We start from the raw sequence: 13006 nt of genomic DNA on the forward strand, positions 1-13006 counted from the left end.
GAGCTCGAGCTGATATAAGCATCATGCCCCAATTATTCTATGTCTTACTCCAAGTCAGGGGTATGCTGGTGAGAGACAGAAACCTGGGCATTAAAAATAACATAAGGTGCTGAAATAGTACTCTCATAGATTCAACGTCCATAATCCATTACAAAGTATAAAAAACTGATATGGAGTGAAAGGCAACAACGTTATGACAATCCTGAGAAGAAACTATGTAGGAGATTATGACCTACCTTTGGCATCCCCACAAAGCTACCAACATGTATAACAACATCTTGGTTATGTTTATAATAAAAAAAGATAGAGCTCTGATCTCATGAACAAAAACATTACACTGGTATTTGCCCATCCATCACTTTCTCAAATGCCTTTAAAAAACAACTCGTCAACCCAAAAAATCTTGTACCTAGCTATCTGATTTGTGCTGTAAACAGAAAGAATATCAGTGTTCAGCTACCCGTAAAAGTTAGATTGCAGTTCTTTTTAATACTCAAACAGTATTCAATAATGATGTCTGAAAACTTTCAAAAGGGGGGAGCTTAACCCTTAAACGCCTGTTGGACGTAGCAAACGCCAACTAAAATTGTCTGTTGAATGCCGGTGGACGAGCAACGCCGACATAAAAAAATTTCAACAGGTCAATTTTGACTGGACCGTAATGGTCGAAAAACGCAATTGCAAGCTAAAATTCTTACATTCTAGTAATATTCAATCATGTATCTTCATTTTGCAACAAATTGAAGTCTCTAGCACAATATTTCGATTTATGGTGAATTTTTAAAAAACTTTTTTTCTTACGCCACAAGAGTAACTCAAATAAAATTTCAGAAATTCTTTTGTCATTTTGTCGTAATTTTTGCACTGTTCTATATTAGCCGTTACATAAAGTTTTATATATGAAAATGTGTGCAATTTCATGTACAATACAACAGAAAATAACTCATGGTTGTAGCTTTATCAGTTTTTGAAATATTTTCATATAAATCACGATAACTGCCAAAATTTCAACAACCGGTCAACTTTATTTCGACCGAAAATGGTCAAAAACGCAATTGTAAGCTAAAACTCTTACATTCTAGTAATATTCAATCATTTACCTTCATTTTGCAACCAATTGGAAGTCTCTAGCACAATATTTCGATTTATAATTGAATTTTAAAAATTTTTCTTACGTCGCGCCAGAAATTCTTTTTCACGTTGTCGTAATGTTTGCACTGTTTTATATTAGTCGTTACATAAAGTTTTATATATGGAAATGTGCGCAATTTCATGTAGAATACAACAGAAAATAACTCATGGTTGTAGCTTTTATCAGTTTTGAAATATTTTCTTATAAAATCGATAACTGCCAAATTTCAAGTCAGGTCAACTTTAACTCAACCGAAATGGTCAAAATGCAATTATAAGCTAAAACTCTTACATTCTAGTAATATTCAATCATGTACCTTCATTTTGCAACAAACTGGAAGTCTCTCTAGCACAATATTTCGATTTATGGTGAATTTTTGAAAAAAAAACTTTTTCCTTACGCCTGCTTGCTGTAATTTCGGCGAACATCTCAGAAATTCTTTCAGATCATGTTGTCGTAATGTTTGTATCGTTTACATTAGTCGTTACATAAACTTTTATATATGAAAATGTGCGCAATTTCATGTAGAATACAACAGAAGATAACTCAAGGTTGTAGCTTTTATCAGTTTTGAAATATTTTCACATAAATCACGATAACTGCCAAAATTTCAATCTTTGGTCAACTTTGTTCTGACCGAAATGGTAAAAAAACGCAATTGTGCTAAAAACTCTTACATTCTAGTAATATTCAATCGTTTACCTTCATTTTGCAATAAATTGGAAGTCTCTAGCACAATATTTCGATTTATGGCGAATTTTTTAAAAAAACATTTTCCTTACGCTCTGCACTGTAACTCGGCCTAACATCTCAGAAATTCTTTTCGCCTCGTTGTCGTAATATTTGCACCGTTTTATATTAGTCGTTACATAAAGTTTTATATATGAAAATGTGCTGTTCATGTACAATACAACAGAAAATAACTCATGGTTGTAGCTTTTATCAGTTTTGAAATATTTTCATATAAATCACGATAAATAGAAAAATTTGACTTTCGGGTCAACTTTAACTCGACCGAAATGGTAGAAAAACTGCAATTGTATGCTAAAACACTTACAGTCTAGTAATATTCAATCAATTAGCTTCATTTTTCAACAAACGGAAGTCTCTAGCACAATATTTCGATTTATGGTGAATTTTGAAAAAAAATTTTACATCGGCAATTCATGCATCATTTTGTGATAATATTTTCTCTGTGTTGCTTTGATCGTTTTACAATTTGTTATATACCAAAATCATCGCAATTTAGTGTACAATACAACTAAAAAATTAACTCATTAGTTTTAACCGTTGTGCTTACAGCACGATTTGCATACAATTATATGTTTTTTTTCACTGTCATATATTCCAATATTTATATATGATAATGATATTTTTTCATTTCTGATGGTTGCATACTAAACTTCAGGCACTGACAAAAAAGGAGCCAAAAATTAACTCTTAATCTTAAAAACTAAGCGTGCTGTGATTTTTGAAAAAACTTTTTCCACTTGCGAACTCACTGAACGCCGCCGGCATACGGGAGACGTTTTTGTAAATAGAGGCTCGGCGTTTAAGGGTTAATGTACAGTTAATCATGATTACTTTATTTGTCCACTTTGATGCAACTCCTGTAACTACAAATATCTACACCGAAGTCAATCAATGATGCTTTAATACATAATATATAAACACCAACATCATTCTTTCATGTGATATGAGTAACTTTATTCACTGCCAAAAATCAGTCTATCTCCTTATTGAAAATACAATCTTTAATAGTACAGTTCTGCCAAGATTATATGCTTGGCTTATCAACAAAATTCAAGAGCATCATTTTTTCAACAGGGATGATACCAAGTTCCAGTAGTGATTGTCACACAGATTCCCAACTGGTATGTAAATACCACCTACACTCCAGAGCATGTTATCATTATTCAACAGTGTAAGTGATAACTTGGTAATCTTCACAGCAAGTGATTTTAGTAGTATTTCACTATAGAATGAGCTTTCTAAGCTGGCTCTTGAGCTAAGCTAAGCTTATTCCAGTACAGAATGAGCTTTCTAAGCTAAGCTAGAGAATACTGGACTCTTGAATGCATCCCTCTCCTACAAACTACATGAACCAACAAATTAACAAATGTGTAAAGCACACTGACTGAAGGCCAACGAAGACGAGCTTTCCGGCTTATGCCTTTTCAGCTTGGACCAATATGCTAACCCATTTTGTCCTGTGCCAAGACAAAAATTCTCTTTGCACCCCCTCATCATTTTAAACCATCCACATAGGTGACAGGGGAATAGATTACTAGACAATGAGTAAATGATCTTATCCCAAAGGTAAACAGCAAAAATTTATGTGTAGGCTTGTACTACATTCATGACACAAGAGATGAGAATACTTAGTAAGAAAGTGGAAGTTTATGAACATATGACTCAAAAATTTCTAAAATTCATGTCTGAAATAATTCAGGAGGATCATATTAGGAAATAAGTTAGGATGACCATATTACAAATTAGGTGGTCAAAGAGAGATGTAGTGTCCTGATAATGAAAAATTCAAGACATCTACAAGATTAGGATGATCTGGGTTGTGATGAAGGAGGGAAAGGAAGGAGAACAGTTACTCAGAGAGACTATGTATGGAAGTAACTAGCTGAAGACCAGTGGAAACCCCCAGAAAATCATGGGAAGGACATAAACAGACCTGGGTATTCAAGCAGAAAATTAACAGGATGGAAGAGCAGAGAAAACCCATAACAAGTCTAACCCCACAGGAGGGAAAAATCTCATGTTACAACATTAGTAATGATGGAAAATGGGATCATTTCATGTCATGCTCTTTGTCAAAAAAGTTTTTGTACAAGTTCCAAGTGACTTTACAGGTGAAACCAATTCACCCTTTTGTCAAGGCTTGGAACAGGCTTAGAAGTCAATAATGTTATTATGAATTTTATAACTCAACTCACTGACATACTGGCTGGTGACAAAAAATATTGTCCAGTGTCGGAAGGAACTGCCGACCACCAGACATGCATATATACATTGATGGGGTTGTAAAAAAAAAAAAAAAAAAAAAATACTGAAAAGATATTATTCTAAGCAAAACTAAGCTACAGTTAAAATTTTACAAACAAATGCACCACTTTTATCTGGAATTACAAGTTTTTCCAGTATAAAGGGACAACTTCTGTACTGAATATTGTTAATCAAGTACTACTTACTGCAGACGAAGTATCCATCTTCAGGAGTTCTCGCATAGCCATTGTGGCATATGATGAAGCAGGAAGCGTCATGTCAATAACAACTGCCTTATTTTTGCCTTCTGTTAGGGAAAGACATAAATTCATATAGACATCAAAAATTGATTTTTTAAAATAAGATATAACAATCTTTCATGAACACATACCACTCATATTTTCCCTGCATTCACAGCTTCAAACATCCCTACACACACACACACCATATTTTGCTTTCTAACCAAAAGCAGACCTAGTCTCCTCCCCACAACCTCATTCCCAGCTCACTACATTATCTTATAAACACAGAGGTTATCAAATATATTTGTGTTATATACTTACAGTTGATTTATGTAAACAAAATAAAAATATATGTGTTATATACTTACAGCTAATTTATGTAAATAAAATAGCATCATTATAGCTAAAGAAAAAAATAAATCCAACCCCATCTAAATCCCCCCATGAAGAATGAAAAGTCAAAGTCAAAATTAGCTCCAGCAAGCTACGCTGAACCTAAGGGTGCAGTGCTTGCCCATCCCATTCCTCCAATTCTCCAAAGCATTCTACTGCCTCTTCACCAGGTCTGTTTCAATGTCCAGGCCATGTTGTTTGATCTGTATCACACTGGGTCATGGTTTTTTACTTTATTCACCAGACCTAACTTCCATAGGAATTGTTATATTGCCATTCTCTGCTACTTTGAGGGGGGGGTGTTGGAGAAGTGGTGCTGGTTCTTTTGGCCTTCTTTGGTCTTGGAAAATTTCATTTGCATACTTTCAGCTATGCATGTGACACAGTATTAGTGGATATTTGTCATGTACAGTCACCACAGCAAGTCATATGCTACAGGACGAGGGATCTTAGTCATTTATCTGTCTTCTCTGCATGACTTCATCCCTCATCCCGTTAGCATACATGGTGTGTTTTTCTTAAAGTAGCCACTTTTAAGCCTCAGATCCCAGGAACATGTATTTTAAGGGGTTTAGTATTCAGTATTCATGAAATCTCTGGATTTCCAAGGCCATCACCAGCTCAAAAGTCAGTCACTTTCACAAACTAGACTTTTGCATTCATGTCTACTATTCCCTTCAGATGTTCATCTAATTTAGCCTCTCCCCTAAATTGCAATTCAGACCAACTAGCTCACATAACTAATGATGTTTTTACAGTAAATAATAAACTCTACCACAACACTAGTGAAGGCAGAGGCAGAGGTATCAGACAAATTTAGGATGAATTTTGGTGTTTATCAAGGATCGGCACTGAGCCATTTGGAATGGAAGAAGGTATGAAAAAGGTTCCCTTGGAGTACCTGTGTGGATAACATAGTGCTAACAGCAGCATCTGATAAAGAGGTGTTACAAATGCTTAAAAGAAGAGGATTTGAATGGAGAGGAGAGAGCTGGTAATTAGCTTAAGCAAGTCAAAGTTTGTGATTACTGGAAGTGAAGCGAAGGAAAATGTACACTCAGAAGGTGGCCAGGTGTTTGTAGGAAAGGCTTGGAGGTGAACAATTTACTGTGGAACAAATTGAATAGATGGTGTCACTAGGAACTCAGAATGACAAAATATGAAGTTTATACAATAAAACAAGTTTTTATGCAATCTGTTAATCATAATGAAATTTTATTCAGTAAGAAACTGGCCCAATCACACACAGTTGAAGAATTGAAAGAAGAACGTTCTGCAGTGCATGCCTAGCCCACACTCCACTGACTGTTAGCCCAGGCTTCTTGTTCCTTTGTGACAACTCCCATCTGGAAAAGGAACAGGAAGCCTGGGCTAACAGTCAGTGGAGTGCGCTAGGCATGCACTGCAGAATGATCTTCTTTCAATTCTTCAATTGTGTGTGATTGGACTAGTTTCTTACTGAATAAAATTTCATTATGATTAACAGATTGCATAAAAACTTGTTTTACTACATATTTTGTCATTCTGAGTGCCTCGTGACACCATCTATTCAATTTGTTCCACAGTAAATTGTTCACCTCCAAGCCTTGCCTACAAACACCTGGCCACCTTCTGAGTGTACATTTTCCTTCGCTCACTTCAGTAATCACAAACTTTGACTGCTTGGCTTAATTACCAGCTCTCTCCTCTCCATTCAAATCTCTTCTTTAAGCATTTGTAACACCTCTTTATCAGATGCTGCTGTTAGCACTATGTTATCCACACACAGGTACTCCAACTCCCAGCCCGAGAAGAACCCTAAAAGAGTTCAGAGGTCTGGTTAAACAAATCATTTATAACTAATAACAGGTACTCCAAGGGAAACTTTTTCATACCTTCTTCCATTCCAAATGGCTCAGTGCTGATCCTTGATAAACACCAAAATTCATCCTAAATTCTTCTGATACCCCTGCCTCTGCCTTCACTAGTATTGTGGTAGAGTAACATCACTCGCTTAGGGAGAGTTTCTGGTACCCTCAGACTTTGTCATGCAAAACTGATTATATGTCTTGGTACTCTATCAAATCTATTTTTAAGATGCACAAATATTTGGAATAATCTTCCTCACTGCTTGGTACTTTTCCTGTAGTTGCCTCATAATAAAGACTACTTCTGTTGTTGACCTTTCTGGCCTAAAGCACAATTGACAATTATGTATTTTAACAATTATTCTCAACTTTTTCTCCAGAACATTTTGCATTATCTAGCATGCTCAAGTAGTCTTATTCCTCTGTGATTTCTATACTGCAGACCACACCCTTTGTTTTGTGTACCATTACTGTACACCTCTTTTTTTTCCCTCTTCTAATCATCTCTTACTTGTTCATAGATTCTAAAACCTTTGTGGATGACTAGCTCTACTGTTACTTTTATTATATCACTGGTTTTTCTGGATGGTCCTTGGGCTATACCATTTTTCATATTCCCAAGTGCCCTCTCAACCCCTTCAGCTGTTACATTTTCTATCGATGTTACTACTTCAGCAACATCCTCCAATTCATGTTCATTTTCCTCTCTCAAATTACCGACAGTAGCCACTGCCGAGGATCTGCAGCTTTATCCATACATCCATTTTGGTGACTGCTGTCTTCTTTCTCTTTCTCACAGGAAACCATTGTCAGGATAATTTTCTGACCAGGAATGTGCACTATTTACAAGTAATGGGTCTGTCATGAAATAAACTAATGAATACCATATTTCATCTCTACAAAAAAAAAAAAATTATATTTTACCTAATATATATTCTGTAAAAAAAAAATGGGCAATTTGTGTTGACCAATTTCCAAAATGAAATCACACAGGAAACAAACCTTTTAACAGATTTTCATCAACAGATTCTGATAATAATTTGTCCATATCAGACTGAAGTAATGGTTTTGTAGGGTCATCATAATATGCTATCATACTGTTGACTTCAGAAGGTTGAACAATTAGGCGACGATAACTTCCAATGACTGAATAACACCTGAAAATTAAGAAATCCAAAATGCATTACAATATCACTATATTTTGTATTATTTTCAAGATGATGCATAGAATTTATAAGAGAACTAAACATTATACTTACTTAACACGATGTCTTAAATCTGAAATGGAGAGTCCATCAGCTTCCAGTAATTCAATATACCAATCCTTGACTTCATTTTGAGGAAATTCTATGCGATGTCCAGGTAATGGTAACAGTACCTAGAAGAAATACAACAGTAAGAACTGTCCAATTTGTAGCTTCATTCAACCTCATCATCATATTGCCCATATTCATGGTCGTCAAATGTCCTAGACAATGCAAAATCATTATCCAATGTATGAAGTAAGATCAACTACTGTGTATGTGCCACATGGAACCTCCTGTCATCAACATTCACGGCTTCAAGCTTTCCTTTCCAATCGGACTGCCTTTCCATCATTACAGGCAGTCCCCGGTTTACGACGGGTCCGGGTTACGACGTTCCGAGGTTACGACGCTTTTCAAATATATTCATCAGAAATTATTTCCCGGTTTACGACGCATGTTCCGGGGTTACGACACGTCGTACGCCAATCAGACAGAAGAAATATAGCTCCAAAACGGGAATAATCAAAATTTGGAGGTTTTCTTGATGAAAAACATAATAAAAATGCAGTTTACATTGTTTTCAATATACGCACAGCATTAAAAGTAAGGTTTTCTTAGGATTTTTGACGATTTTTCGGCTTACAACGATTTTCGGTTTATGACGCGACGTAAAAATGGAACCCCCGACGTAAACCGTGGACTGCCTGTATTTCTACAATTACCTATACCCTTTCATCATTTCACTTTAGTTATCATTTAACACTAGCTTCTTTGGTATCCTTGGTAGTTGTGAGTAATTATTTTTTCTTTCTAATTTTTCAACTTCATGTTTAGCAAGTAAGTGGAAATATTTTGTGCCTGATTTGGTTAGTAACTATTAACAATTACTGAGTATTTCATATTTTTGGACTGTCTCATGTTCCAGCCACTACCTAGCTTACAAAGGGTTGCACTACTTAGAAATGTTTGTAATTAGCAGCTCCTGAGTCTTGCTGGGATAATGTTTTTGTATTTGTTTGCCATTTTTCCTTGGTTTTCAGTGTATTTTTCTAGCATTACATGTGATATTTCAATGGGATTAACTATTATTTTTGCTCAGCTAGTCAAATTGTTTATTGCGAATATTTACTGTCATTCTTTCCTTGTTAAAAATACATTTTCCTAGTCCTTCCCTTTGAAAGAAGATTTCTGTCCTTACATTACTGCTTGATGTCTGTGTTATGGTACAACAGTTTTGCACTCTGTAAACTATATGGCTTTATATTGCAATCAGTGTTCTCTATGCCTTAATTTATTGATTAGAATACTTTAGCATTCCTGTGCAGGGCCTCCAGGTTATTAATGCTATGTACCTCAGGTCGAACCTGGATCAAGATCCTTACCTTCTATCCAGCAAGGTCAACATATGACATGATCCAAGAGCAACAGGGCAAAAAGAAGAATGTTTCTATATTTGGCTCTTTAATGTCCACATCTAAACTACCAGTAATCAAACAAAAAGAAACTTCCATACACTTACATCTGTTATGCGTGTTGTTTTGGCCTCCTCGTCTGACAGAATGTGAAAATTGGACATATCAATTCCACTTTTCGCCTTTTCTGCATCATTTGTATCACCATCATTATCTTCATCCTCCTCATCTTGCTCTACAGGATCTGTAGAGAATAAAACATTAACATTTACAGGAAATATGCCCATTTTTTATTAAAAAATACATGCAAGTTCTCCATAGTTTAAATTTATTTCCTACAGCACTAAAGCTCTTTACAACTTCTGTGACTTTCACTGCAAATATTCTCAACACACCCCCCATCTCTAATTCATTCCTCTTAGACTTGTCAATAAGAACATGGATATATTCCATGCAGTCACCTTAGGATTGGCCTTTTTTGAACTGTTTCTTGTACCTCCTACCTTCCTGCTTCTCACCTGACAAAAAGTAGGATCATGCCTTGCACTGTCTGTTTGACCCACATGTCACCAACCAAAATTAGAAGGGCGTGGGAAACTCCCTCTATTCTTAAGCTTCTCATAAAGATTACTCTTTTGAGTCTTCTTAGGTTAACTCTAGTCAGGGACAAAGAATCATCTGCACTGGCCATTAATTGGCAAAATTATACCTAGGGTCTTGCCCAACTCAAGATGGGATTTATTTCCTCAACTTCCTCTCAGCTCCCTCTAAAACCATCTCCCTGCCAAACATTATCAGTCAAACTCCAACTGTCTTAAGAACTGTCATAACCAGGTTCTCTGGCAGTGTCCACAATGACCACCACACTAACTACTGACCAACTCAAATGTACTTCTAACCACTATAACTAAGACAAAGTCTTTCTTGACTATCAATAAGCTTTCTGGCTCTACAGAAGCTACCTCATCCAAGTCTATTTAAAAAAGTTGTTTACCATCATGTAATAAATCACAAACTGACATCACTACATCATTAATAGTAAAATTTCTCTTATAGGTTTAGACACAAATTGCACTAAGGTGCTACAATAAGGGCAGTCATGGAATGCACAATTGATGCACACTGCAGTACTAAAAGTTCTTTGCAGTATCTCTTTTGGCCACTGATGCACAGACTTTTGCATTGTACATCATTCTTTCACCAACCACATCAACATTCACTGCTCCATTTCCCTAACTTTCATTTATCATCATAATCTTAACTTTTGCTCATATTTACTCTCAACTTTCTATGCTTGCAAGCACAAAAAAGCTCTTTTACTTGCCTATGCAGTTTCTCAACCCACCTAGTTGTACAACTTTCTAAGCAATGCCTTGCTCCAGTTTTCAGCAAACTATGTGGGAGTCTAGAAAAATGTTCTTGATATACTGCTATATAACAATAATAATAATTACTGTAAATGTACAAAGTGAATATCACATGTAAGTATATTAAATATAGCAGGCTACTGTACTTCTGTGGTTGTTCTCCATTCTATCTCTTTCTAATGTCTTCTTAAAATTCACTATTTCTTTTTCACTAAAAGCAGCTCTGCCTGGCAATATTTTTCAAGGACACTTTGTACGTCCCTCCAATGTGAACACATTTCTTTTATTAACGAACTAGGGACATTATCCCTTTCTTATGCCTCCTCTGAAGATCATTCCTCAGCTTTTCTCCACGGACTGTTCCTAAGCTGTTGTTTGCTGCTGCTCCCTCTGGAGTTGTTCTTGTGCTGAGCTCTGGTTTGTACTCCTCCACTAACTCCACACCATCATCACTGACCTTCAAGCCCATGGACTTACCCAGACACAATATCCTCCACAACAAACTCAGCCTTGCTGGTATCTGTAACCTTCTCTAGGGCCATGACAATTTACATACAGTACAGTTACTTTGCACTATTTGTAATAACAAAATTCACACAGTCAGTTTAGCAGAACTGTGCATTAAGACCCATGCACCAAACTGAACCCTTCCCTTTTTATCAGTTGGGAACTGGACATGTGATGCACTTAATCCCATACATGTTCTAGCCAATTATTTTTGTCTGTCCTTAAATTAAGCACATCTGTTGAAGGAGCGGACTTTTCCTTGGACAAAACATCCTTTAACCAAGTTGTCCATTAAGTGAAACCTCCAATAACTAAGGTAGGACTATATAATAACCTATGGCATGTGCAATTATTCATATCTACTTTTACCTTTTTTCCTTATCACTCTGAAATACTAGTCCCCATTATTTTGGTTTTCTAGAGTAACCATAATTTTTCATACAACACATTAAAAACTGTGGACTAAAGAATGAATAACGTAGGAAAGTTGGGCCACATGACCGAACGCTGGGGATGACAAGGCCATTCAAAGCCAAAAATTGAGTAACTCATCTATCCCATTATAAAAAAATCTGTGCAGATGAGCTTAACTTGCAGCTCACACCCATGGGTTACTTATATTATTACTTTCTTATTACACAATACTGAAACCTTTAACTAATCCTAAGGTATGTATTATTTATATTGGTTACTTCGTAAGCCTGATTTTGCATCATCATTTTTGTATACTACAGTTTCATATTGAAATTTCAATGTTTTTCTATATCATCTAGCAACATACATAAAATAATCAATTACCAGGTAAATGAATGTTGCCACTAAAATAGCAATACTTGTAGTTATAAAAAAAATATTATCTATTAATATCATTAATAACTGTATCACTATTTTACTGAAAACACTAATAATTACATGCTGATCAGGCTGAACCACACATAATATGGTCAGTTCTAACATAACTTTTTATCAAACCTGCACCTTTCAATCATACCAAATTTGTCATCAGATTACATGTCTAATTACTGTATAAACATTAAACTGACTAACCTTCAGTTCTAATTCCTGAGTCTTGGGCTCTGACAATATCACCTGGTAAAACACTTAGTCCGTATTTTGCTACCCTTCGTGACACAACTTTATTCCATATATAACTTTGATAAGCATGAAGGTACAACACCCGCACATTTCTTGGAATCTGTTAAGAAAAACATACATAAATAAACTTTTGAAAATATCTATGCACTAAATAATCTAATTACAAAGTTTACTGTTTTAAAATAGGAAATAAGTGGAAAAATTAGAATAACTCAAAATATACACAGTATATAACATAACAAAATCTTAAAGGGGGAGGATCTAAATCCTTCATAAAAAACTGATATTCTTGGTATACATCTCTAAAAAAAATGATTTCCTATCAAAAACACAATGGTCAATTACTCGTTACTGACCTATGATACATGCCACTTTGATCTACACTAACAGAAAATACAATGATGAACTTTAGGCTTATGAAGGTGGAAAGCTCATTTAAAGGGTTTTGTACATAAATCATAAAAGGTTTAAAAAAAGCATATTTCATCCTGCAAAAACTTACCAGTGCAACAAAAAACAAACAAAATTGTCAAGAATGTTACTGGGTAGTGTCACCACCCTACTTACGAACAACCATGTTACGAGCAGACAGGGTTACAAGTTAAAACTGTGTTTGGAGCACTCCCCTTTGCCACCCGTAAGTTCCAATTTTGCTCTGCACACCTAGTTTGTAGCAAGATTTTTTGCAAAGAACAAAAGAACACAAGGAAGAACCTGTTCCTTTAACACCTTCCCTGATTATCCCTAGTATTCTCGTGATTAGCTAC

At 35.5% G+C, this 13006-nt stretch overlaps 1 protein-coding gene across 1 annotated transcript in view; it reads right to left on the reverse strand.

Moving 5' to 3' along the window:
- Pus7 (pseudouridine synthase 7) overlaps window positions 1-13006 on the reverse strand; it is a 35335-nt gene that overhangs the window by 4393 nt on the left and 17936 nt on the right. Inside the window, exons 13-17 of the mRNA XM_067096311.1 lie at window positions 12192-12339; window positions 9378-9514; window positions 7871-7989; window positions 7614-7768; window positions 4336-4436 (exon numbers count right to left, since the gene is read on the reverse strand). Of these exons, the coding sequence (XP_066952412.1) occupies window positions 4336-4436; window positions 7614-7768; window positions 7871-7989; window positions 9378-9514; window positions 12192-12339 (660 nt within the window). The remainder of the gene's footprint in view (window positions 1-4335; window positions 4437-7613; window positions 7769-7870; window positions 7990-9377; window positions 9515-12191; window positions 12340-13006) is intronic.

Source organism: Macrobrachium rosenbergii, chromosome 53 (genome assembly GCF_040412425.1).
Source record: "Macrobrachium rosenbergii isolate ZJJX-2024 chromosome 53, ASM4041242v1, whole genome shotgun sequence".
Taxonomy (NCBI): Eukaryota; Metazoa; Arthropoda; class Malacostraca; order Decapoda; family Palaemonidae; genus Macrobrachium; species Macrobrachium rosenbergii.